At 36.8% G+C, this 27,887-nt stretch overlaps 4 protein-coding genes across 5 annotated transcripts; all 4 read left to right on the top strand.

The window, feature by feature from the left end:
• Nucleotides 1-352: 352 nt before the first annotated feature.
• Nucleotides 353-3,804, top strand: LOC137725586 (peptidyl-prolyl cis-trans isomerase CYP21-1). The gene is made up of 7 exons (XM_068464320.2): nt 353-737; nt 1,592-1,670; nt 1,770-1,817; nt 2,313-2,336; nt 2,423-2,605; nt 2,744-2,819; nt 3,374-3,804. Exons 1-7 carry the CDS (start codon nt 636-638, stop codon nt 3,534-3,536), a joined length of 675 nt encoding a protein of 224 aa, XP_068320421.2. The 5' UTR covers nt 353-635; the 3' UTR covers nt 3,537-3,804.
• A 5,205-nt stretch (nt 3,805-9,009) lies between these two features.
• LOC137725864 (uncharacterized) lies at nt 9,010-12,573 on the top strand. The gene is made up of 3 exons (XM_068464687.2): nt 9,010-10,338; nt 11,329-11,674; nt 12,176-12,573. Exons 1-3 carry the CDS (start codon nt 9,275-9,277, stop codon nt 12,437-12,439), a joined length of 1,674 nt encoding a protein of 557 aa, XP_068320788.2. The 5' UTR covers nt 9,010-9,274; the 3' UTR covers nt 12,440-12,573.
• An 8,377-nt stretch (nt 12,574-20,950) lies between these two features.
• LOC148696884 (uncharacterized) lies at nt 20,951-23,207 on the top strand. Its single transcript, XM_088693394.1, has 3 exons — nt 20,951-21,403; nt 21,604-21,930; nt 22,689-23,207. Exons 1-3 carry the CDS (start codon nt 20,951-20,953, stop codon nt 23,205-23,207), a joined length of 1,299 nt encoding a protein of 432 aa, XP_088549520.1.
• A 158-nt stretch (nt 23,208-23,365) lies between these two features.
• On the top strand, nt 23,366-27,429 carry LOC137725298 (26S proteasome non-ATPase regulatory subunit 4 homolog). Of its 2 annotated transcripts, none has more exons than XM_068463941.2 (10): nt 23,366-23,717; nt 23,814-23,927; nt 24,019-24,124; nt 24,591-24,705; nt 24,788-24,997; nt 25,403-25,715; nt 25,878-26,001; nt 26,585-26,688; nt 26,773-26,841; nt 27,127-27,429. In XM_068463941.2, the coding sequence occupies exons 1-10, from the start codon at nt 23,706-23,708 to the stop codon at nt 27,160-27,162; spliced, it is 1,203 nt and encodes a 400-aa protein (XP_068320042.2). In that variant the 5' UTR covers nt 23,366-23,705; the 3' UTR covers nt 27,163-27,429. The 2 variants fall into 2 exon arrangements, with proteins under 2 accessions (XP_068320042.2, XP_068320041.2); XM_068463940.2 differs by having other exon boundaries at nt 23,370-23,717; nt 27,124-27,429.
• The last annotated feature ends 458 nt before the right edge of the window (nt 27,430-27,887 follow it).

The following is a 27,887-nucleotide window of genomic DNA, read 5'->3' as shown; positions in this document are numbered from 1 at the left end:
GGTATTGAACAAATGAATGAGCTTTTGTAAATTACGTTACCTCTAGTGAATGAGTAGTAATTTGACATCAAACTCATCTCTACGAGAATCGAATATAAAATCTCACACTTACAAGGAAGAATACTACCCCGTAATACTAAATGACTTCTGCAAACAATATAAGGAGTGAGAGATTTGAACTTACCAGTACAAAGATGAATACTACTAACCATATAAATCGTTATTGACATTTCAAAAATATAATTGTGTGCTTCAAAATTCCTATATTTAAAAAAAAAATACTCGTGTGAAAAATACAAGAATGAGATTTGTGAAAGCCAATAATAGTTCCATTACCTTTTTTTTTTTTTTTGTTGAAAACAATTGTCATTACTCGTTGAGACATTATTTGGACTTTGGTTAAGAGAACCTAAACTTGCTGTGTCTGTCTCACCGAAAATTCCAGGTCTTCGTTCTCTGCCCCTCCCTCTCTCGCTCTCATCACCGTGTCTGTCTAAGTTCAGAGGTCACTGGCACCACCGAATTTATGGTCTTTCTTAGGAGAGAGGAACTAACATGGAAGATCAACAAGGTAGATATAGTACTTTTTCTTAATTAATTCAGATATATATTCACATATAGAGAGGATCGAAACGATGCGTCGAGAGATCTGCGTCCTGCTTCAGCCTCGATCCCTCCTCGTCTTCTTCGTCCTCGCCATTTTCCTAATTTTCGTTTTCTCGTCCACCCATAAACAGGTGAGCTTTTTCTATCTTTTTTATTGGTATTTACACATAATTTATGGATCTGAATGCGATTTTGTGGTTTTTATCTGCTCAAACAATTGATTGACAATGTGGATTTAATGGGTTTTGCTCAAATTTTGGTGCTTTATGACCTATTAATTATAGTATTTGGCATAGGGAAATCAGAATCTGAGGCTAATTGTTCACATATTTAATGAATTCTTTAATTGGGTGCTAATAATTTGAAATCTGCTAAATGGTGAAATGGGTTTAGTCTTAGAGAGTGTTTGAGGGGTGGAGCCTTATGCGTTGGTCAAACTCTGTAAATTCGTTATTGTGCTACTCACAGTGCTTGCTAAGTGAGCTATGTTTAGTATTCGGGTAATTTCGATTGTCATCGTAATGCATTTCACTTGTAGGCATTTGGTTTCGTGAAACTTAGTAGTTGTGAGCTCTATTTTCTAGCCCCATGTGCTTAAAACTGATACTGGACTACAAGTGTGGGTGGATAGTGCGTAGGCAGGGCATTTTGAATCTTTTGATTTTGTTTTGGTTTGACATCTGCCATCTGTTTATACCACCTGAACAAAAGAAAAAGAAATTTACGGATGTGTTATTGAAGCTTCATTTAGGATATGTATTGGGATGAATAAACATGTCTGCATGTTAAGCGTGACCAATTGGTGTACTAGATCCTATGAAGTCGTGGAAGTTCATGGTTTTATCATTACTTTTCTGATTACGTGGATTTATGTTTTGGTGGTTTGTTCTTTGAGTAATGATGCCATCACTTTCAGTAAGTGCAAAGAATCGCGTGGACCTAATATTACAAACAAATTGATTTAACTCTCTAACTTGATGTCTAGGAGGAAGTGCAAATAGAAGAGGTGCCTGAAATTACCCACAGAGTATTCCTTGATATTGATATTGACAGACAGCACTTAGGTATGGCTTCATGTCTATACTATTACGTAAACTATTTTCCCCCTATTTCATATTGGTTTCCTATGCCCTGATAACTTCTATTCACCTTTATATTTGCAGGTAGAATCGTGATTGGATTATATGGTGAGGTTGTGCCAAAGACTGTTGGTATGTGATCATCTCACTTGTTAATACATTGTCATTAGAACCTTAGAAATATTTGTTTCAACTGGTCACAGTTTATTATTTAGCACAAATTGGTTGATGATAATCCACCTTCATATACATATCCAAATGCGGGAATATTGATCGCAGTCCATGATGATATAATCTGTAATTGCTTACTAGATTAAACATCTTGTCATTGGAATTCTTTTGTTTGTATCAATGCATGCTAATAACCAAGCTAATTATGCTTGTTAAAAGTTTTGGGACGATGTTTTTTGGGTGCCCAATTACTTAAACCTCACTTAGAAACAGGTATACATGAAAACACACACTTTTACACGTACAATTACACTCCACTCAGCCAGTAATTTTCGCAATCTTGCTGCCTTTGACTCTGCTATTTTGCAGATCTGCCAACTTGCTTTCTTCTTTTACACTACATCATGGTTATCTCGTACCACTTAATTATCTAACACCTGAAACTTTTTTCTGCAGAAAATTTTAGGGCATTGTGCACAGGTAATTGGAGCTACTGCAATAGTTTATCACTGACAAAAGCTTCTCTTACTATTATTGTGCTGATTCAAACCTTTTTATGAATTTAGGGGAAAAGGGCAAAGGTGTTAAGGGGAAACTGCTCCACTATAAGGGAATACCATTTCATCGTATAGTATCTGGGTTCATGATTCAAGGTGGAGATATTGTTTCTCGTGATGGAAAGGGATATGAATCTATATATGGCGGCACATTTCCAGATGAGAATTTCAGAGTGAAACATTCACATGCAGGTGTTTAATTTCAAAAGTTTATGGCTGTCCGTTTTCATTCCTTTGATGATCTATGGATTTCTAAAGCTCCTAACTATCTGAATTGTTACAAAGTCATTTTTATTATTTTTTTCCCCTGAAACTGTATTTTATGTGCAGGTGTTGTTTCTATGGTAAATTCAGGCCCTGATTCCAATGGCTCACAGTTCTTTATCACCACACTCAAAGCTAGTTGGTAAGTTTTTTTGGGGGGTGGAATTCTGAATATTTGAACATTTGTACAAATAATTGGCTCAGCACAAAGATTCAGAGTTCATGCAGCCAATACAATTGCGTGGTTACCCTATACAGAACTTCCAAAAAATGTGCACTTTTTGTTCTTTGGGATAGTTCCAGCCATCCAAGATAGTCTAGTGAGATGCTCCTTAATCTTCTCCCGTGGTGACGCAATCAGAGCAGGCTGACTTGACATGCCTTGTGAAGAATTTTCTGGATGTCACTTAAGATGCTAAGACCAAAGCAATTAGGATCAATCATTGAGAGAAAGTCTTTGGAAGACCACCAAAAGAAATTTATGTGCGCGCAGGCGCATGAGTGCTTAAACTTGCTGAATTTTGGAATCTTGCACTTAAGAATCACACTGAAGTTTCTGAGAATGATCAACATGCATCAATCTAGTGATATGAAATAGTTTGTAGTTGTATAAATTGCCATATAGGTCTCAGGCTATGATGCACGTCTAGTCCAAGGCTAGTTATACAGTGATGATATTTTGTATGTGTTCTACAGGTTGGACGGGGAGCATGTTGTCTTTGGCAAGGTTATTCAAGGAATGGACACGGTGTATGCAATCGAAGGGGGGGCCGGAACCTACAGTGGAAAACCCAGAAAGAAGGTTGTAATTGCTGAATCAGGAGAGATACCCAAGAGCCAGTGGGATGAGGAAAGTTGACACTTAGCACAACAAATTTTTTAACTTTTGAGTTCGGTAAATTGGTTTTTTAGATGAGTCACCGATACGAGTTTCTTCCCTTCTACCTAGTTACATCAGTCTCGGGCTTTTCTCCTGAACATATTACAGTCTCTCTCTCTCTCTCTCTCTCTCTCTCTCTCTCTCTCTCTCTCTCCCCCCCTCCCTTTGTAATTGGCAAGAGTTGTTAGTACAAACATGTTTTGTTGTAGAGGAAGTGAGGAACCGTATAGAAATCATCATTTTTTTACTTCCCGTTTGCCCCCATTTTTCTCAAGCATGTGTATTTGACCTTTCATTCTGAAGTTGCTTTTATTCATCCCTTATTTGTTCGCTTAAACTCTTTATTTTGGATGGAAGTTTTAACGATGTTATTCAAAATGATCATTGTTTTACGTTGTGACAAAATTAAAGACCCATTTAGAAACCAAAACTCCAAGCGGACCAAATTTTAGAGACCAAGGCTTCAATTTTCTCTTTATTGCCGTCTAAAGCATACTAGATACTAGGTCATTAGATTAAACGCAGCAAAGTAATGGAGATCTATAAAAACAACATAGGATTAGGACAACATTAAGTTGGCATAAGGGCCTATATGAGATCTATAAAATGCAGCAACGTCATGGCATGCCTCAGACCCGATCATTCGACGTATCACTCTCAAGCTGTTGACTTAAAAATAAAACCTGTTAATTATTATTAAAGAGAGTGGGCGAGTTCAAAATAATTCTAATGATTTAGGAGAAGGGAAAATTTCTAATTTGGAACGCAAGGTGAAAACCTCCCTCTATCGTTAACAATGTATGCAAGGACAATGAATTTATAGAATTTCAGACACGTCTTGCAGTAATAATAGTTTAGAGGCATGTCACTATACTTTCCATAATATGACATAACAAATAATGGATTATTATGTTTCCATAATAGCACGAAAGTACAACGAATAGGAAAAATAGTTAATCAGTAGGATTCGGCCATAGGATTCCCCCCAACCGGAACACCCAATTCTGTATCCAAAGAAAAAAAAGAAGATTGAAAAATATTAGACTTTCATTTCTCTTCAGCAGTTTGGAATCGGAAATCCAAAATATCGCATTAGAGAAATTTATTATGTATTCAGTCTCTCAGAAGGACATAATCCACTTTGGAGAGAAAGAGTAATAGAAGAGATAGACATATAATTGTAAACGTATGTTTGTTGATCTTCTCATTTTTGAGCTTCAGAAATTGCAATCAAAACCCAATCAAAACCTTTTTTATATGTACTGAAACCAGTATTTTGTAACGTCGAGATTTCCTCTGTATTCACAAATTGTTTTTGTTTTTTTAATTTATTTTCTATTTATCAAATTATCCACTTTGTTCTTTTATTTGGATAATTTTATTCCTTATCAAATTTCTTCATAATTTATTGCATGAGTTGAGTTTTGTTGTTTTAATAGCTTTTTAGTCCTTTTATTTTAGTGAAGTCTTGTGATTCCAAAGTGCAGTTCTACCTTTCTAAGAGCATCTTCAGTGGAGTTCTTAAATAGGGACAACCACAGTATAAAATAAGTATAAAACAAATATAGAGACAAATAAATTTCCATTGGATCGGAAAGAAAGTCTTTAAAGTACAAGGACTCACCAAATGAGATACCAAATTAGGTTCAAATCTTGTGGATGGTGAATTCGATACCAAATTAGGTTGCTTATTGTGTGGCTTAGTCGAACTCCCCCTCTCCTTAGTGTAAAAATATCGATGTACTAAAAAAAAAAAAATGTATAAGGACTCACCAGATACATTTTGTATGTCCTTACATATAAAGACTATATAGGATAACCTTGAGTGAAAAATAGGACCCACAATCTTGACTGAAGCTTTTAATGCTTTTAATTAATTAAAAAATGGTTAACATAAACAAAAAATGTGCACTTTGAGTGAAAAAGGGGATCCACAATTTTGATTGAAGATTTAATGCTTTTAATTAATTAAAATAAAAGTTAACATAAAATAAAAGTGCACATAATCAAATTATCACATAAAAATCATAAAAACTTCAAATTTAGGGATTATACTATAAACATTTTATCATTGGAGGCAATATTCCTATAGGGACGCAAAGATTCCCTTTAAGTGCTTAAATGAGTACTCAAAGTGATGGTGGGAGTCCCTAAATAAGAACTTCCATTGGAGATGCTCTAATAGTAACAAAGATATTGTTGTTTTCTTTTTCGAAAGAATTGAGTCCATTTTAATATAATTTGGGTATATTCAAAATTATTTTACGAAAATTGACATTTATAAAAATGAGGTAAATTTTTGCTATTTATGATAAAAATTCCATAAATTTAGGGTAAACTACGGTTTGATCCCCTAAACTATTACCTTAGTTGAAATTGACTCCTTAAACTATTTTTTTTAGTAAATTAACCCCCTGAACTATTTAAAATCAGCCAGTTAACCCTTTACTGTTGGATTCTGTCCACTATGTCGTCAAATTCAAGGGCAAGTTAAACTTTTTATCATCGATTTTTACTTTTCAGTAATAACCACCAACAAAATAATGCCACGTGGATATAGAATAATTCAAAAAACTTATAGCATAACAAGAAACATAAAGAAACCAAATGTTCCTAGTCCCAGCTCCGCCGTAGCACTATATTGTCCGTTTTGGGCCCCTGCCATGCCCTCACGGTTTTGTTTCTGGGAACTCAGACGAAAACTTCCCAGTGGGTCACCCATCATGGGAATGCTCTTGTCCGAATTCGCTTAACTTCGGAGTTTCGATGGAACCCGAAGCCAGTGAGTTCCCAAAAGACCTCATGCTATAGGGAAGGGAGTATGTACATATAAGGCACATCACCCCCTCTCCGTTGGTCGATGTGGGATCTTACAATCCACCCTCCTTAGGGGCCTGACGTCTTCCACAGATACAGTAGTCTCTTTCGTTATCAGTGCCATGAGGGCGAGGTGACTGTTGAGTAAGGGTTGTCAAGACTATTTAGCTCATGTTGGGCTCAACTCTGCCGTAGCACGATATTGTTAGCTTTGGGCTTCTGCCATGCCCTCACAATTTTGTTTCTAGGAACTCACACGAGAACTTCCCAGTGGATCACCCATCCTGGGAATGCTCTCGTCTGAACTTGCTTAACTTCGAAGTTCCGATGGAACTCGAAGCCGGTGAGTTCCCAAAAAGCCTCATGCTATATGGAGGTGGGAATGTACATATAAGGCACATCACCCCCTCTATGTTGGTCGATGTGGGATGTTACATTGTCATTACACATTATTATGTGTCCGCATGTCATAATCTTATTGGTGGTTATAAGTGATATGTAAGAATTGATGGTAAAAGACTAATTTGCCCTTGAATTTGACAAAATAGTGGACATAATCTAACGACAAGGGGTTAATTGGCATATTTCTGTTGTGTTCCTTTCAAGTGTAAAAATAAGGATAGTATAAGTGTAAAAATAAGGATAGTATAGTGGCACAAGTAAGGGTGTCAAACCACATGGACTGATTAGACTTGTACAAATTACTAGCTTTATGTGAACCCTAACTAAACAATGCAAATACAAACTGAATTTAGATTTTTCAATTGAAAACTAAAATAACTTAAAAATGCAAGAAAGATAAAGATAAATGATAGGCTGATTCGAAATAATGGGAATGGAACTAGGGATACCGATTTCACCATTACAAGCCAATTCCATGAAAATTAAGTCAAAACGCATTCAACTTTCCAATCTGCAACTAGGGTTCGTTTTACTCATTTATGATCATCCATTTGATGTGTGGGAGTGATCAAGTACTCCTAATCTGCAACCCAGTTGTGATGTTCAACTTAGATTACCAACTAAGAATTCATGAAGAACAAGAAAACTTTAAAGAACCAAAGAAATCACATGGCAGGATATATGCATAGCAGTTTCTTCATTCATTTACATGTCTACCAAGATTAAGCATGATGTGTACTATAATCTTGATCAAATAATTCATAAGCAGCCCTAATGGTGATCAAACATTAAGATTAACAAACAAATTAAACTATAAAATTAGTGAATGAAACAAGAACACATATTGATCAAATACTTTAACTTAATAACATAGAATAGTTTTGCAAGGCTACATCGAAATCCCAGCTATGAACTTAATTATACAACATGATTACAAAATATATAAATATTAAGAACAACATGAGTGAAATTAATTTCATAGAAGAAACCCCCTTGAAGCAATTCTGATGTTGAACTTCTCCAAGAACAGCGTGACTGCGTGGTTTCTTCGGTGGCAGCGGATGGTGAAGGGAAATAGGATTTTGTTTCTGGAAGAAAGGCCAAAGAAAGAGAAGAGATAGAGCTTTGGGCGTCCCCATGGGGGGTTTGTGTAAAAGTGACTTGAAACCCTAGTATTTATGCTAAATGGGGTTGCAACTGATTGCAAGGTGATGCCAACCATTAAGCCAAAGTTTTGAACGTTCTTCCTTATTTGGCTCCTCCAAATCAGGCTAGATAATCCAATTCCTTTCCCATTTTGCTCTTGGTCTCCTAACCAACCATATTCGCTTTGAATTCTTTATTTGGGCTTCAAAACAAGTAACAACTTTATTTGGGCTCCAAAACAGGCCACTAAACTTCTCTCCACGTTTGAATAAGGGTCAGCTCCAAAAATGGCATGTTTTCACTTCTTTTTCCTTCAAATTGATCCTAAAGTACATGTAACTGCACACTAACACAAAATAAAATAAAATGCAACTAGTTTAACTGAAAAACATGACAAATAGACTAGAAATGGATGATATAAATGCATGAAATATATGAGTTATTAATTTAACATAGTTCAGGGGGTTAATTTACCAAAAAATGGTTTAAGGAGTCAATTTCAACTAGGGTAATAGTGTAGGGGGTCAAATGACAATTTACCCATAAATTTATCATATATCTAGCTAGTAATGCTAGGAATACAAAACTTATAAATAAAATTTTGTAAACTAAATGATATTAAAGTTGATGATCGGATTATTATTTAAGTGTTAATAAACGTGTTTATTTCTTATCGGTCACACATCATTTAATTTGTAAATTTAGGTCTGGTTTGGTACTAAAGTGATTCTGAAAAAAGCTGGTATAAAAAAAAGCTGGAAGCTGTTTTTGTGTTTGGTAAACATTCAGCTTCAGCTTTTTTTCACAGTTTTGAGTGAAAAAAAGCCAAAAACAAGAAGCTGCAAAACCCAGATTTGAAAAACTGGTTTTTTTTTCACATTTGTTTTACATAAAAGTTTACCAAACACTATAATCCTGCTTTTTTTTTTCAAAAACACTTTTACAAAAAAGTTTACCAAACACTCTGCTGCTTTATTTCACAGTTGCTTATTCTCACAGCACAGCAGAAACAGTTTTTTTTCAAAGCACAACAATACCAAACCAGCCCTTAGTCTCTTGATATACTCTTTGTGAAAACTGCTTACTCATTGCGAATAACAAACTGTATAAAAGCCTCCAGAAATGCCGACTGTCAAACAAACCGACCAAAATTTGCAATGACATGTTTCCAACTCATTGCTCTGTTTCTCTGATGCTTATCTCCATCTACTACTCCACGCACTCTGCTTAACAGCACGCACTCTCTGCTTACCAGTCAACGACCAAACCAAATGCTTCTCCGCCTTCTCTATAGCCCAAAGCACCCACCCTCCGCCACCATCGCCACCTCCCTCAGCTCCAACTGAGCTCCAATGGGCAGCTCCGAAGACCAGAACAAGACGCCCACCTCCTTCTACGACTCATCCTCTCCCTCCACCCCACTCCTCTCCAAACCCCCAATCGAAGACCCGCCACCGCCGCCGTCCCCTCCGCCATCTTACGCCGACCCACCGGAATCCGATTCCGACCCGACCCAGTACCTCCAGATCTCCTACAACTACGGCCCCCGCCATTTCAAAGACCTCCCCTTTCTATTCCTCTTCCTCCTCTTCGTCCTCGCCACCTTCGCCATCGGAATCTTCGCCATTGTCCACCGCAACCAAAATTACTCCGCCCTCTCCTCCTTCGCCTACGACTCCGACTCCGCCTCCTGCGTCAAAAACGAAACTTTGACCCGTCTCCCCAACTGGGTCGGACCCACTTTCTCTTCTTCCTCGTCCTCTCTGCTCAAAGATTTGACGTGGACCCTCGTGATTACGTTGATTCTAAGCCTGCCCATTTGCTTCAGTCTGCTAATTCTCCTCAAACACTACGCCAAGCAAGTCGTCTATATCTTCCTCCCCTTCTTCATCGTCTTCCCAATTTTCTTCAACGTGTACTGGTTCGTCGCCTGCACTCTCAGCTCGACCTGCAGCGACGCTCTCCCTTTAGCTTACAGAATTTTGATTCTGATTTTCGTGTTTTTGTTAATTGGGGTCGTTGTGTGGATTCTTGTGGTGAATTGGCACCGGATTGAGCTCACTGTGAGCATAATTGGGGTCGCTTCAGATGCGCTTTCGCGGAACTTGGGCTTGTTCGGGGTCCTGCCGTGTTTGACCTTCGGATTGGTGGTTTACTACGCACCCATTGTTGTGTTCTTGGTGTATGCCAGGTTCAATGGGAAGATTGCGTCACGGGAATCGCAGGGAGCGTATAGTTGTGTGTGGAAGCAGGATGGTTGGGTGCCTGCTTATTACGCATTGGCGATTTTGACAATGTTGTGGTCGCTGACGACGATGGTGGAAGCTCAGGTGTATGTGATTAGTGGGACTGTTGCTCAGTGGTACTTTACTAAGGAGGATTCAACTCCGAGGCGCATTATCAGACGCTCGTTAAGGTGAATTGTTTATTGCTACATTTGTTTTTCGATGTTTGGAGTACTTTACCTTAGTTCATATATTACAAGTTACAACTTACAATTGAAATATACTCTGTTCCAAACTAAATGGAACTGAATTAGTGGAGAGTTGAAAATTTGGTGATTAACTCTGTTTAGTTTGAATAGCTAGGAAAACCGAAAACAGAATCAATTTATGTCTGAGTGTTTGTATTTTCTTGCAAGCCAGAGCATATAATCAGTATACTTTTTTGTCAGCCAAATTTGTTTTCTAGGTTCCATCAACCAAATTCCAGAATAACTATATTGTCTCTAATGTAAATACATGTATGAAAATTGTGATATAGATACTGTGCAATCGTTATGTAGCAGTTCTTCCTTGGGTCAGATGGGTACCTGTTTCATGTCTTTCACTTTTAGGTTTTGATGCTGCTCTGGTTGACGGACAGTAGCACTTTCATAGGCTTATTTACCTGCATGACATTAATAGTGATTAATCAATTCCATTTTGGAAGTATTTGTGGGGGTTTTCGGTGAATTTTGGGCTTATTATCGTTGTGCATAATATAAGAACAACATTAATCTAAGCAGCAGCAAGTAGGTATAGGTTCTTCTCCACCTGGCAGTGTCAGGTCCCTTGGACCCTTATTTTCTTAGCAGCAAGCTAATGTTCCAGAATGTATGTTCACATGAAATCTTGAAGGATGAAGATGCATATTTTTTGCTTTATCTGGTACATGCACTGAACTCTAAGATGTTATTCCAGTTTTCTTGACGAATTATGCTTACCTTTCAGTGATATTCTGTATTCTTCGCCCATGTGTCAACCCTTATCTTTTGAGAATTGTGATCTGCTCATGGTTTTCATTTTATCTTTTCCTGGCGAATTAGTTGACATATTAAACACAACGGCATTTTAGGCATTACTCTTGATGTTATTTTGTCATCACAATATCTTGTCCTTTCTCATGTTTCTGTTTATAATTGCAGAAATGCGTTTGGGCCCAACTTTGGCACAGTATGCCTATCTGGATTACTTTTATGTGTTGTTCGAGTTGTCCGTGCCATGGTTGATGGTGCAAGACAAGACGGTTCACCTGGGATGGTGTATTTTCTAATGCGCTGCTGTGTTAATGCCTTATTTTCGGCAATTGATTTTCTCAACAAGTTCACAATCAACTTTGCGGCAATAACTGGTGAAGCTTACTGCTCATCTGCAAAAATGACATATGAGCTTCTAAAGCGCAATCTTCTCTCTGCAGTTTTTGTGGAAACCATCTCCACTCGTCTATTGGCTGGAATTGTTTTTGTACTCTCAGCAATATATGCAATTGTGGTATGTTGTCTTTTCGAATCTCAATCATTCAAGTTTCCATTAATTATTGTTTAAGATCGTTGTGCATCATGTGTGGTATGTTAGGAACTCATCCATGTATTGAACATGTGACACTGTCGAAGCTTTTTAAAAGCTCTGCGTAGATCTTTCTCATAACGCAGTTAATGATAGTGATAGTAACTGTTGTATAATTATTTCCTTTTGGTCTTCTTCCGCACTTTTGGTGTGGCCTAGCTGAGAGAAGAGAGTTGGGGGGAGGACCCAAGGGTGGTTCTAGATGTCATGCACTGTCGATATGGGGACTGTACTTGGAGTGTTAGAACTGTATAGGTTTGATGAGTTATATTTCATAAGCAATCAACGGAGATGCATTATAAATGCGTTCCCAATCCCAAACTGCTGGACTTTGTTTCGGTTGCATCATCTTTCTTGTTTTGTAATTCATTTTCTTCCTTTTTATCTCTTCCTTGGTATTTTCTGACTATGGATGTGCATTGACAGGTCTGTTCTATCTTACAAGCTGTGACCAGTCTTGGGGTTGATTCGTACTTTGTGGCAGTTCTGGCCTGGGTGCTGCTGATTGTGATACTTGGTTTCTTTGTCCATTTGCTGGACAATGTAATTGACACCGTATACGTGTGCTATGCCATAGATAGGGATAGAGGGGAGGTTTGTAAACCGGAAGTTCACGAGGTTTACGTTCACTTACCCATTAGTCGAAACCATAGACCATCTTCTATGATCTCCAGAACTCTGGGTGTGTAAATTAATCTTTGAATTACAATCTTGTGGTGTTGATTTGTTCCTTGTATCAAGTTAGAATTTCCTGCCAGCAAATTGTTCATATCGAGTGTTGCCTGATGTTTCATCAATAAAGAGAATTTTTCAGGCAAGTTCAATGCGTGGGTGTACTTGGCCGGCAGCAACCGCCGGAATTTTCGAACTAATCTTTTTGTTTGATCATATACAATGGGTAACTTACCCTGTTAATTTAAGCTCTGTGATTCATTTGGTTGAAATTTAAGACACTCTACTCTGTTTACAAATTTGGAATTCAAGATCCAAATTTGGATAAAAAGAGTCTTTGTTATTCGTGGTGCCAGATTTTTACAAGTCAATCTGTCAATTGAAAAGTACAATTGTTTTGTGATGGTCCTGATTATTCAGTAGCATAGTAATTAACGATCATGATTGAATTGAGGAATTTTTTATTTTTTTATTTTTTTTTATAAACTTGTCAATATAATGGATGAAAATTCGAACTACCAGTAGTCTGAATTACTGAAGACAAATCTTTGAAAAGTGTGCAAACTTAATAAGAATTTAGACCTCAGCTTTCAGCATCCTAGTTCAAATCTTCATTTGGTAATTGAGACTTCCACTCTTAAATTCAAATCTCATTGCGTAACTTAAGTAAATTAGAATATCGGTCCAAAAAAAAGAAATTATTAGAAAAAGTGCTTGTCTTTGATTACGATAGAGTGGTAATGTTAAACCCTGTTTTGGTAAGGAAGTTGATTTTCACGAACTCTTATTTTGACCCATTTCAAATTGTGACACTTGTCCACTGCTATATCTACATTAAGGAGAATAGGTGGATTTAGCCTTAGCAATAATATGATTCAAATTAGTTTTTGACGAGAATTGAACCTAAAATCTCTTACAAGAAGAATACTACTAGACCATAATACAACTTGCTTTAGTTAAACACCATTAACTCGTCAGAAAAACACTGAAACAATAAAAAAACACTGAAAAAATAAAATAAAAAAAAAACCCAAAAAGAAGAAGAACGAAGAACCCCAGACAGAACGAAGAACCCATCTTCCCTCCATTCTCTCTTGCCGTTCTCTCTCCATCTTAATTCCATAGATTGGGAATAAATCAAGAATTCAAATCTTCAAAATTTCAAGATCCGTATTTGAAATGAAACACACATCCATAAGGGATAGAGAAAGCTCAAATGTGAAAATGGAATCAGATTAAGATTATTCCCAGATTTATACCCAAAACCCTCAGAGAGAAAAATGCACAGAGATAGAGATGATAGAAGGGGGGGGGGGGTTCGACGAGTTATAGTCAGGTCGGGGTTCGACGGATTCCAGTCGGGGAGGGTTATCGTGGTCGCAGGTCGGAGTGTGAGAGGGCTGGTGGTTGAGGGATAGAGTAGCAATTGTGCTTCAACTTTAATTAAATTGAAGTAATGATCTTCAACTAAAAATCTATTGCCATTGGTTTCTTAATTTATCAAAATATGTTGTTATAGTCATTTTCATTAATTTCGTCAAAATTTTATCAAAATAAGTTACGTTGGAATGACTATTTATACAATTAAGGCCTTTCAACTCATCAAAGTGTGTAATTATGGTCCTTTTCGTCAACTACGTCAAAATTTTTGTCAAAACAAGTTATGTTGGAAGGACCATTGTTACAATTGGGTTAAAATTAAGGGATCATTTCTCTAGTTAAATTAAAGTTGAGGGACCATAGCTGAGGAACCATAGTGGCACGTTTTGATGAGTTGAGGGACCAATGATAATGAATTTTTAGTTGAGGGACCATTGCTCCAATTGAGTTAAAGTTAAGGGACCATAGCTACAATTTACCTATCAACAATCAAATCGTTCATTTATTATTTATTTTTTTCATCCGGCAAAAGATTTAGGAAAAATGAAAATTTTAAGCAATTCAGTACTATGGTTTGGTAGTATTTATCTTTACTTAAAAATGAGAGATCTTAGTGGTTCAAATCTCGTAAATGGCGAATTTGATACTAAATTAGGCTGCTCATTTTGTGGTTTAGCCGAATCCCCTCTCTTTAGACCAAACCCAACCCTAGGCTAAAAGCCAAATTTTCTCATTTATTCCCAACCCCCTTCCTCTCCCCATCCCCCACCCAAAAAACAAAACTCAACCTAACTTGACCTAAATGTTTGGAGTAAAAGCCAAAAACCAAACTCAAGCCAAATTCCGCCCAAAAATTAGCCCAGGAATCGGCCTGGGCCAGCTTGAAACCGGGCATTTGTGCTCCACACACCACCCACCCACTTGCCAAACGCACGTGGCGCGCAAGCTATTAGGCTGACTGGATTCCACCCACATGGGCTTGTCGGCCACGTTCCCCAGGCGCTCCAACGGCTCTATTGATCCGACAGATAGAATCAACAGGCCGTTGGTTGATCCAACGGCCTAGATTCAAACTTCTTTTATTTATTTATTTATATATTTATTGAATCCAACGGTTGAGATCGAATATAATCAAATCTAACGGTAAAAAAAAAGATCTAACGTCCCAAATTTAATTCTAACAACTAAAATAATTATAAAAAAAAATTAACTCAAAATTCACCAAAAAACTCTATAAATACCTAGGTATTTGTTCAAACATTCAAACAAAACTCACTTTTCTCCTACAATTCTTCCAATTTTTCTTTGTAACATTTCTTCCCATTTCCAAATTTTTCAAGATGGCAAGAGAGCATATTAGAGGTCATAATTGGACATGTGAGGAAGATGTAGCTTTATGCTTGGCATGAGTTTCTATTAGTGAAGATGTTGCAGTTGGCACAAATCAAAATAAAAAGGTTTTGTGGGATAAAATCATTGAAAAGTTCCATGAAAATTGCAATGGTGACGGGAGGGAAGGTGGTGGTGTTTACGATCGGTGGAAGACTATCAACAAAGCATGCACTTTATGGAAAAAAAGCTTGGGGAGAGTCGTGGCTGACATGGCTAGTGGAAGGAGCATTGCAGAAATTGTGATTTTTTTTTGTTGATATTTTATTTGTCATGTACATAATATTATTTTTGCAACTAATTGTTTTCATGTATTTTTTGCATAAGGTGACAAAGTAATGGCAATTTACAAGATAAGAGTAACACCAAAAAATCAACCTTTTAAGTTGCATCATGTTTGGGACATCCTCAAGGATTGTCCGAGGTGGGCAACCGATGCGAACCAACAATGGGGAAGATTATTTCAACGTGAAGCCGCATCGACAAATGAGGGAGATGAAGGTGTCAATGAAGGTGTCAATGAAATGATAGGAAGTCTTGATTAAAGCCATATATGGAGCCACATACCTCTACAAGTCGGCAATACTTGTCAGTTGAGTCTACAGAGCACCCATTAACTAGCATCCGAAATGCAGATGTGAGTTTCTGATGAGGTGATAGACTTTGTCGGCCAAAGTAGTGGTCATAATTGACAACTGCATTCAAGATGCTTTCAAAAAGCTCTCTCCTCATCCAAAACCGCCTCTGAAAATCTTGAGCAGGATATCTCGAACGCTCGATGAAATAATCTTTCATCATTTAGTCATGACACTCTTCTCTATCACGCTGCATAAATGAACGTCCTGTGATAAAACCATGATAGCTAGATTCGACATGGTGCTCATATTACATAAGCGAGTTTGCAAATTCGACTTCTACGTTGATCATTTCTGCATCCGCATTATCAAGGCTTGCTTGGTATTGTGCCATCTACATTGCCTTGCTATGCCTCTTCTATTACCCATTGATGAGATATTGAGAATTTTTAGGAAACAAAAACACTTTGAAAGTTAAAAGATTGGTGAATATGTTGTGTGATGGTTTGATATTCAACCTCAACCTATGTTTATATAGAGGATGATTAAAGATTTCAGTTTCATGTGTGTAGGTTTGTGTTTCATGCGTTTCATGTGTTTTGTATGTATTTTGGTATGTGTTTCATGTGTGCCATGTGTTTCACATGTGTTCTGTGTGTGTTTCATCTCTATCATGTGTTTTGTATGTCTTTCACATGTGTCTGTGCTTCACATGTGTTTTGTATGTGCTTCACATGTGTTTCATGTATTTTGTATTTATACATCTCTATTATGATTTTCATATTCTTCCATAGTGTTTCATGAGTTTCATGTATCGATTTAGTGATTTTTCAATATTTATCGGAATTTAAATATTTTTAGATTAAAATGTTCATAAAATTAATTTACGATAGTTTACATAATTTACTTATTAAAAAAAAGTTAATTTAAGAAAAACATTAGCCTAAGTTCATTCTTTAATAATCTAGGGCTAAAATTTTAGGCTAGAAGGGTTGGACTAGAAAAATTGTTTCTGGGCTAAAAATTTTAGCTTTTAGCCCAAGGGTTGGAGATGATCTTAGTGTAAAAAAATATCAATGTACTAACAAATTTGAAAATCTTAAAAATGAAAACCGGTTAGAAATAGAGTGTCATTTATGTCAAATACAAATCTATGATTTATAGATTATGGTGTCGAATTTCGAAATTGATCGATTCATGAAAGTTGTAAAGCTTGTTAGTAGGAGTGATTGCATTAATTTTGCACTTAAACAATAAATTGAGATGAAATTGTAGCAATGGTCTCTCAACTTTAACTCAATTAGAGCAATGATCCATCAACTAAAAATCCATGACCAATGATTCGTTAACTCCTCAAAACGTGCAGCTATGGTTATTTTTGTCAACTTTGTTAGAATTTTCGTTGTGTTGGGAGAACCATTCCTACAATTAGGTTAAAGTTGAGAAATCATCGCTCTAATTGAGTTAAAGTTCAATGACCATTGCTCCACTTGAGTTAAAATCGAGGAACCATTTCTCCAATTAGATTAAAGCTAAGGAACAATTTCTACAATTTTTTTTTCATTTAGTTTCCCATATTTTTCCCTTGATTCTAATCTCACGTGTGTGGCACGTGATTATTTTGACGGAAATTTTATCGGAGTTGACAAAAATAACTATGGTTACATGTTTTGGTAAGTTAAGGGATCAATGATCATGAATTTTTAGTTAAAGGACCAGTGCTCCAATTGAGTTTAAAATTGATGGTAATAACTGTAAAGATCAAAGGGTAGTTAAGGTGCCATGTGGTAGGTTTGTAATGGATAAGATGAATGTATAGTTGCTTAATAGTTAAGCAAGGTAGTTACTAAATAGAGTAAACTATAAATAGTAGAAAAATCTTCTCTTGTAAGATTGAGGGACAAAAATAAGAAAACATTCATTTGAGTCTCTCTCTTCTTCATCGAAGTTCTTCTACTAAAACCCTAGATTTCCTTTATGTTAATATGGTATCAAAGCGAGCGATTCCTTTGTGGGGTTAATGATTTCTTAGCAAGGTGTGTTTTAGGATTTGTTATGTGCATCGGTGCTGATTGCTCGAGTTGATGCTGATTTCTTGAGTCGGTGCTAAATTTTTTTTTTTTGTGATTGGTGATTCTTGCGTGCATCGGTGCTATTGGTGCTGCTTCGATTGGGAATTTTTCTCGAGTTAGTGATGATTTCTCGAGTCGGTGTTATCGGTGCTGCTTCAATTGGGTTCTTGGTTCTTGCATCCATGGCGGTGTTGTTTTGAGTATGTGCTTCAAGTTCTGTTTTTCTTCCTCTTGCAGTAGTATAAAGGTCATGCCATAATATGTTGTGCATCTGTTAAAATTGAGATGATTTGAAGGCCAATGCCATAGTGTGTTGAAGGCCAATGCCATGATTACTGGATTGCTGTTGTGAATAAGATGATTTGAAGGCCAATGCCATAATTTTGTTTGTACATCTGTAAAATTGAGAAGATTTGAAGGCCAATGCTGTAGAATTGTATTTGTGTATATGGGTGGTCAGAATTGTTGATTCAAGATCAGTGTTGGTTTAACTACTTGTCTAGTGATTGCTTGTTGAAGAAATTATGGATTGTTGATTTGCTGATTCCATCATGAATTCATCATCTGTTAAAACTGAAAGTGTTCTTGGTATGCTCACCATTTGATTGGGTGATTCCAACTACTCTAAATGGGCATTCCAATTTCAGTCAGTATTAAAAGGTTACAAGTTATTTGACCACTTTGATGGCACATTTGTGTGTCCTCCAAAATTTGTGATCAATACTGAAACGGGAGTTACTAAAGAAGTTACAACTGCATTTCAAGAATGGGAGACTACTGATCTTGCTTTGTATAGTCCTCTAATTGCCACATTGTCTGATGATGATATTAAGCATGTTCTTGGCTACAAAACAGCTCATGATGAAGCTTAGACTACTCTTGAAGATAGGTATGCTACTATGTTTAAATCCAGAATTAATATGCTCAAAACTAAGTTTCAAACTCTTCAAAAGGGTGTTGACTCTATTGGCAAGTATCTGTCAAGGTTGAAATCCATTCGAGATCAACTTATTGCAGCAGGGGAATTTATTTATGAGAATGATATGATGATTACTGCATTGGCTGGCCTACCAAGGGAATACTCCATTATTCGAACAATCATTTTGGCTAGGGAGTCATCTATATCTCTGAAATAATTTCGCACTTAATTGTTAAACACTGAAAGGGAAATTAAGGGCATGGAAATCACTTTGTCTTATTCAATGGCAACTATGTTTATGCAAGGAGGTTCTTCTTCACAAAACTCTGGAGCCGGTTCTTCTTCAAGTTTTAATTCTCATGATGGTTTGTCATTTGCCACTATTGGTACAATCACACCAGGATCATATTATCATACTCTTGTTCCCTCACCAATGCATTCTCATACTTCTAGCATTCCACATATGCCTTAACAATTTCCCTCTCCATTCCATCTCCATTAACTATGCCTTATGGTTATGGTTTTGGATTCACTGGAAGTTCTTTAAACAATTTTACTCCAGGGCCTAGGTTTTCTAATAATTCCAGGAATTCTTTTGGAGGGCAACAAAGAGGGGGCTCTAAGCCATTTTACAACAAACTGCGAGGTTCTGGTCCCAACTTTAGATAAGGATGGCAATCTTGGAATGGCAATACAGATCACAGATTCACTACGCAACCTGAGTGTCATATATGTCAATGACGAGGTCACACGGCTCCTAACTGTTTTTACAGAAGTCTAAATGCTACGCCTAATTTGGTTTAGTGTTAAATTTATGGCAAACGTGGTCACATCGCTCTTGAATGCTATCATCGAGGCAATTTTGCATATCAGGGAGCTCCTCCATCATCATTTCTTCAATCACCATAGGACTTTGCATATTAATCATCATCTTCTTCATTTCCAGTTTCGACTTCTTCTGATTCTAGCATCAATGCTATAACAGCACAACACATTGCTCTTTACCCAACCGGAGATGCTTGGATAGTTGACACTGGTGCTCTCACCATATGACATTTGACATCAACATTCTCAATCATGCTACTTCATTCGAAGATTTGATCGAATTAAAATTGAAAGTGGTCAAGGTTTAACTATTGCACATATGGGTTCTACAACTCTTAAAACTTATTCACATTCTTTGAAATTGCATAAAGTTCTTCATGTGCCTCATATTGTTGAAGATCTTCTCTCTGTGAAACAATTATGCAAAGATAACAGATGCTAGTTTATCTGTGATGACATTTGGTTTTTTTAGCAAGACAAGGTAACAAAGGAGATCCTTTGCAGAGGAAAGGGTAGGCCCGATGAGTTATTTCATATTCCTGTGTTCAAACCATTGTCTTCTTTAACTCAGTTTTCAGCTTCTGCACATCTTGGACAGCGAATAAAGTCATCTCTCTGGCATTAGCAATTGGGGCATCCTACAAATGAAGTAATGTCATCCATGTTGCATAAGTCTAAGATTTCTTATGTGTTAGATGATACATTTCGAATGTGTACAAATTGTATTCATGGTAAAATGACACGATTACCTTTTTCTCAGCAGTCCAATAGGTGTTTATTTTCTTTTGAAAAGATCCATTCCGATGTTTGGGGTCCTTTTCCTATTAAATCTGTTGAAGGTCATAGATATTATGTAACATTTGTCGATGATTGTGCAAAATTTGTGTGGATTTTCCCATTTTGCAATAAATCAGATGTGTTCAGTATTTTTGTGAAGTTTCATGCTTACATGGCAGTTCAATTTGGTTCCAATATTAAAACTCTTCAATTTGATGGGGGTAGTGAGTTTATGAGTAAACAATTTCAGAACTTTCTTGCACTAAAGGGTATGGTACATTGGATCTCTTATCCTCATACACCTCAACAAAATGGATTTGTTGAGAAAAGACACCGACACATAATAAAGACTGCCATTACTTTGTTAAATGCAGCAGGATTATCTCAAGAGTTCTGATTTTATGTTTGTGCTCATGCAATCTATTTAATTAAGGGATGTGATATCCACACACCTCATTTTACTTCTCACACACCTTTTTAATCTTCAACCGTCGGATCAGATGAATTGAAAAATATCAACGGACAGAAATTATCAGTGGGTGTGTGAGAAGTAAAATGGGGTGTGTGGATAGCACACCCCTTAATTAATAGAATGTCATCTCCTTCACTTCAAATGAACTCTCCTTATTTTCTACTGTATCAAAAACATCCAGAATTGGTTCATTTGAGAATTTTTGGATCAACTGTGTACCTCTACCTCAGACCATATACTCAAAGCAAGTTACAACCAAGATCTGCATTATGTATCTTTCTGGGATTTGTTGTTGGTTATAAAGGCATTCTCTGTTATAATTTGCAATCAAAGAAGTTGATAGTTTTGAGACATGTGGTCCATGATGAAACAATGTTCCCTGCTAGACTACCTTCATCATCTTCATGTAAGACATCAATGCAGTCTCTATCACATAGTTCCTCATCAGTTATTGTTCCAATTCCCATATATGGTACATCTACCACTTCTACTAATTCAGTGCGTCCATCTACTAATATTGAATCTTTACAGTCTGTTTCATCAAAGATGTCAACAAATGCCAACTTACCTTATGTTTTTGAACAATCACAGGAATCTGAAACATCCACTTCAACTCTTCTCATGATCATTCTCCTTTATAACCTGTCCTCAACTCATCTCATCTCCAGGTACTTCTTCCTCTTCCACGATCATCCATTCAAACTAGACTAAAAACTGGTGCTATTACTAGGAAGGATTACTCTGCCTATCTTGATGTTGTCCTATAACTTCAGTCTTTGCATATTGATGAAGATTTTTCCACCTTTTTTGGTTATACGTTTCTGGTTGATATTGTTGATGTTGATGAGCCTAAAACATTTAGAAGTGCTAGCTCTCATTCTCAATGGAAGAAAGCCATGCAAGAGGAGTATGATGCTTTGCAAACACAAGGAACTTGGGTTTTAGTTCCTCCACCTGAAAACAGGTCTATTGTTGGTTGTAAATGGGTTTACAAAATTAAACGAAATGCAAATGGTACTGTAGCCAGATATAAAGCTCATTTAGTGGCTCAAGGCTTTACTCAAGAACACGGTGTTGATTATTTAGAAACATTCAGTCCCGTACTGCGTCATTCTACAGTTAGACTTATCCTAGCTTTAACCACCACTTGTAAATGGAAGCTCAGGCAGTTAGACATTAAAAATGTCTTTCTTCATGGTGATTTACATGAGGAGGTTTATATGCGTCAACCACAGGGATTTGTGAATTCTTGATATCTTTCTCATGTTTGCAAACTTGTCAAATCCCTTTATAGGCTTAAACAAGTTCCCCGAGCATGGCATTCTAAATTCACCGAAGTTTTCCCTATCTTGGGATTTGTAGCTTCTTAGTCTGATACTAGCCTTTTTGTGAAACATGATGGTCTTCATGTTGTCATTCTACTTTTATATGTAGATGACATTATACTTACAAGCTCTAGTTCTACTCAAATTCAAGAGGTGGTCACTAACCTTGGGACATTGTTTGATCTTAAAGACATGAGACAACTCACTTATTTTCTTGGTCTTCATATTCAATATAAGGAGAATGGTGATTTGTGTGTCAATCAAACTAAATATGCTAACGAGTTGCTCATCAAGGCTGGCATGAAACATTGTAAACCTTCTCCTACACCCTCAAAACCTCATACACAACTCCTCATTTCAGAAGGTACACCTCTTTTAGATCTTACTCTGTATCGAAGCCTTGTCGGAGCTTTGCAGTATCTTACCTTTGCTCGACTTGATATAGCTCATGTTGTTGGTGTTGTTTGCCAATTTATGCATCAACCACTGACTCTCATTATTACTTGGTTAAAAGAATACTGTGATATATCCAGGGCACATTACAATGTGGTTTAACATACAAGTCAACCATTGATCACACCATTTCAGCTTTTTCTGATTACGAATGGGCGGCTGATATCAATACTCGTAAGTCCATTACTAGATTTGTGGTTTATTTGGGATCCAATCCTATGTCATGGCAGTCTAAAAAGCAGCCTTCTATTTCTAAAAGTTCAACTGAGGCAGAATACAAAGCCTTAGCTCATTGTGCAGCTGATGTTTGGTGGATTCAATCATTACTGAAGGACTTAAATGTGTTTCTGCCTTCTCCTCCCATTTTACATTGTGACAACCTTTATGCGTTAGCATTAACTTCGAATCCGGTGTATCACTCTCGTATCAAACATCTTGATATAGACTATCACTTTGTGCGAGAAAAGGTTCAAAAAGGTGATCTGGTTGTTCAGTACATTCCTACCAAGGAGCAGGTTGCAGACATATTCACTAAGGGTCTTCACATCCCTTCCTTCGTTCATCACTGTTACAATCTTAACCTTGGGAGTCCTGGTTAAGATTGAGGGGGGCTAATAACTGTAAAGATCAAAAGGTAGTTAAGATGCCATGTGGCAAGTTTGTAACGGATAAGATGAATGTATACTTGCTTAATAGTTAAGCAAGGCAGTTACTAAATAGAGTAGACTATAAATAGTAGAAAAATCTTCTCTTGTAAGATTGAGTGACAGAAATAAGAAAACATTCATTTGAGTCTGTCTCTCTACATTTCTCTCTCTTCTTCATCTACTAAAACCTAGATTTCCTTTCTTTTAATAGATAAACCATTACTACAATTTTCTCATAATGCCAACATGAATAAAATAATAAATAGAGAAATAGGGGGGTGTGTTTATAATATTGAAAAAGTTAACCGGAAAGTAGCGCAAAATATAATATACAGATACAGTTGGGAATTTTCAGAATTACACATTTTAGACAAACACAGAGGAGAGTGGGAGACCCTCTTTTGTAGTTTTGGGTAGTGAAGCCCAAGAAGTTCAACAATCTCTGTAACCATGGTTCTCGAGGTTAGCCCTCTTCTTCCTCTTCTTCCGAAGTTTCAATTTTTTAGGGTTTCGCATACAAATTTCTGATGATTATGCTTAAATTTGACGAATACTCAGGCGACTATGATCTGCGTCGACAATTCCGAATGGATGCGAAACGGCGATTACTCTCCCTCCCGATTGCAGGCTCAAGCTGACGCCATTAATCTCATCTGTGGTGCCAAAACCCAGGTTTTATTTCTATTTTTAATCAAGTTTTTCTCTTTACCAACTTGTAAAACCACTTCAATTTTTTTAAAAATGGTGTTTGTAAACTGGGCAGGCTAATCCGGAGAATACAGTTGGGGTATTGACAATGGCGGGCAAAGGGGTTCGGGTTTTGGCTACTCCAACCTCTGATCTTGGCAGGATTTTGGCTTGCATGCATGGTATAGTTTCTTAATTCATAACTAATTTGCTAGTTTGGTCCAGTTTAAATTCGAAAACTTTATATGTTTAGCTTACTTGTAGAGTTAAATAGCTGATCAATCTTTATCAAGGAAACTGTTGGAATGGTTTTGTTGAATATGAATGATCATACTCTAAGAGGGACATTATAATCCAGAGCTGTAACTTGAATTTTGGAGTGAAACTCGAGAAAGCTTTAGTACTAGATATTATCGTGTATGAATGTGAGACTGGATCTTACTATCCACAGAATAAGTAATAAGAGATGGTGAGGCCGTTTTAAGTGTGATTTGTGTTCTTTTGCGTGCTGGATTTTGTCTAAGTTTTAGTTTGTTAGGTACTTTATTATCTCTTCATTGTGGAAATCGTTCCATCGTGATGCCCGTCAAATTACCCCTTTTTTAGTTTGGTTAATTTCTTTGTGGTTCTCTAATTCCTATTGTATAGGTCTGGAGATGGGAGGTGAGATGAACATAGCAGCTGCAATCCAGGTAGCTCAGCTGGCTCTTAAGCATCGTCAAAACAAAAATCAACAACAGCGGATTATCGTTTTTGCTGGAAGGTATATAGTGCTAACTTCTAACTTTTCCTTTCTGTTTTGCTTCTTTTGTGTTGTTGACATCAACCTCTTATATCGTGTTCAGTCCTGTTAAATTTGAAAAGAAGTTGTTGGAATCGATAGGGAAGAAATTGAAAAAGAACAGTGTTGCTCTTGACATTGTTGATTTTGGTGAAGAGGATGATGGGAAGCCAGAGAAGCTGGAGGCCCTTCTGTCTGCTGTTAATAATAATGAAAGCAGTCATATAGTACACATCCCTCCTGGTCCAAATGCTCTCTCGGATGTTCTTATAAGGTGTGTGTTTATTATTTTTTCTCGTCTGTTTGTATATCATCTTGTAATGCCAATTATAAAATTATTTGTTGATGGAACTAATTGCAATATAGGTTTAGATTCATGCTATTGTTTATAAGAACAATGCATGTTATACTAAGAAAGAATGGAGAAGTGAGAAGAGTAGGTATTCTGTTAAAAGGAGAAGTTGTGCAAGAACATGTATATAAGCTCAAAGTATTACTTATTGAATTACTTCTTAGAAAATCAATAGGCGTAAGTTTCTACTTTTCTTTCTATCTTCACACATGTTCTATGTGTCACTTGGCTGGAATTGTTGTTGGATAACCTAGTGAACACGTCACAGCACAGCGTATAATTATATTATGCCTCCCGTGATATGAAGTTTTTCTTATTTAATGGCAGTACACCTGTATTTACTGGTGACGGAGAAGGAGGAAGTGGTTTTGCAGTGGCGGCGGCAGCAGCAACTGCTGCTGCTATTGGTGGCTCTGGGTATGACTTTGGAGTTGATCCCAACATTGATCCTGAGCTTGCTCTCGCCCTTAGAGTTTCTATGGAAGAGGAAAGGGCTAGGCAAGAAGCTGCTGCCAAAAGAGCTGCTGAAGAAGCTGGTGGGAAAGGAGGGGAACCGTCATCCAAATCAGAAGATATAACCATGACAGATCAAGCTAATGTTTCTTCTCCCCATGAGGATAAGAAACATACTGATAATATGGTTGGTTTCAGTTCCTCCTTTGATTTTTTTTTTTGTTATGCATGCTTGCATGATCTTGTATGGTTCTTAAAGTCTATATTGTTGTCTTTTCTGTCGTCATTTATTATCGTTCAAAGAACTGTTATAATTTGAATTGTCCTTGGCTCATGATATGTGTGATAGGTTGATGAGAATGACTTGCTGAAGGAGGCTCTTGCAATGTCAATGAACGTCGCTGGAACTGGTCATTCAGCAGGTGATACTGAGATGTCCGAAGCAACTAGTGCGGATCAGGAGTTGGCATTAGGTGTGTTCTTTTGTTTCTTACATTTTATATTGTTAGTTTTGTGTGGTAACTTGAGCTTCTTTTACTTTTTTGCTTGTGGAGATCTGTTTACAGGATGCCTCTGTTCCGTTCCATGCACACTCGTTTAACACGAGATATATCCTCTTACAAACTTCAATTTGTACAAGTATTCTTGTATGATTCTTGGATCGCATTCGTTTTAATAGATTCTAGCTATCTCTATAGTCATTTGACTTTAAAGAAGTAAGCATTACCTCCAGAAGAATAAGACATTCCTTAGTGGTCTACTTGCTTTATGTAATTCACTGTCAGCTGTTGTGACTAGTGGTATGGTTTTCTTAATTCCAAATCTATGAATTATGGATTCATGCCAATTCATACCCGTAGCTGCCCTGAGAACATGAATCATTTACTAGTTTGGTGTAGTTGGGCGTCAAAATGTGAAACACCTATCATGTGACCTTTTTTGGTTCTTCCTTTTGCCTTTTGTCTATTTAATTAATGTGGCCTTTAATTTGAAAATCTTAACTTTGACAAAGTGATATTTGTTTCGGCTTGCTTATTATATCTTTGCTGCATGCAGCTCTTCAAATGTCGATGCAGGAAAGTGCAGGGGAGCCATCCTCCCAGACCGATGCGAGCAAGGTGTTGGAGGATCAGTCTTTTATATCATCTATCCTTGAATCTGTATGTGTAACAGAACCTAACTCTTTTACTATATATAGCTATTTTTTCTGTTGCTTCTTTTCTGATATGTTATTTTTCTTACAGCTTCCAGGAGTTGACCCCAACGATCCTTCAGTGAAAGATCTTCTTGCATCTCTGAAGAATCAGTCTGAGGTGTGTTCACAAACCTTCTACATAAACTTCTTGCATGAATGGTTATGATACCTTCTACATAAACTTCTTGCATGAATGGTTATGATACCTTCTACATAAACTTCTTGCATGAATGGTTATGATCCTGAATTTTCTGTCACAAAATTCGTCTTTTGATTTGGTGTTAATATTTGTTCTTGTAAGTTTCTAGATGTAAGTTTTTTGTTTCTTCCAAAACGAAAAGTTTCTAGAATTTACTTTCAACAACTAAATAGTTTCTCTTCTATGTAATTGCTGTCCCAGCAGAAGGACAAAGAAGAACCATCGAATGAGGACAAATGAAGATTGTGACTAGAACGACTTCTGTATCTTGAAAGTAAGCATTCAGATTCTGAGGGAGGCTTCTTTAAATTGTGGGAGGATGATACAAGAACAGATGAAGTTTAGGGTTTTAGTGATTATACTTTAATCAAATTATTGTGCATTTATATTCATGTTGAGCAGAACTTAAGCAATGGGATGAACTCTTCCAAACTTCTTGACATCATTTACAGTTGTTTTATTGGACAAAAAAGAAGGATAAGAACAAAGAGATTTCCAGATTCCATATGTTTACTGTGTTTTAATAGTCTGCAATACGCTGGTAGTGGTTTACAAGTGGTCAGCTGTTTTTCGATAAAATTTGCTCTGTCATACAACAGCTCATGGAAACTAACGTTTTCTTACTGGCTGCTAATAGAATGACTACTTGTTAGATTTAGATGCCTTTTTGTTAAGATTCACCAATCTAAAAGCTTTGAATCTCATCCGTGTGGATATGAATTTCGGGTTCTTATGGTCTATGCAATGTCTTTCAGAGGCCTTCCAAGAAATTTCATATGCATTGAGGCCAGCATTTGGTAGCAGCGGTAAATTTTTGTCTAGCTTCTCAAAGGAAATGTCTTTTGACATTTTTGTGTAGCCTTGTACTATTTATTTGCTGTTCAGCTAGTTTTGCTCGAAAATTGCACGGGAAATATGGATAATAGAACAGGTTACAAACTTTTATCCAAATACAGAAATAACGG

This window comes from Pyrus communis, chromosome 5, assembly GCF_041283825.1.
Source record: "Pyrus communis isolate YQ-2024b chromosome 5, ASM4128382v1, whole genome shotgun sequence".
Lineage (NCBI taxonomy): Eukaryota > Viridiplantae > Streptophyta > Magnoliopsida > Rosales > Rosaceae > Pyrus > Pyrus communis.
Note: the sequence above shows the minus strand (reverse complement) of the source record. Positions and strands in the feature narration are given on the sequence as shown.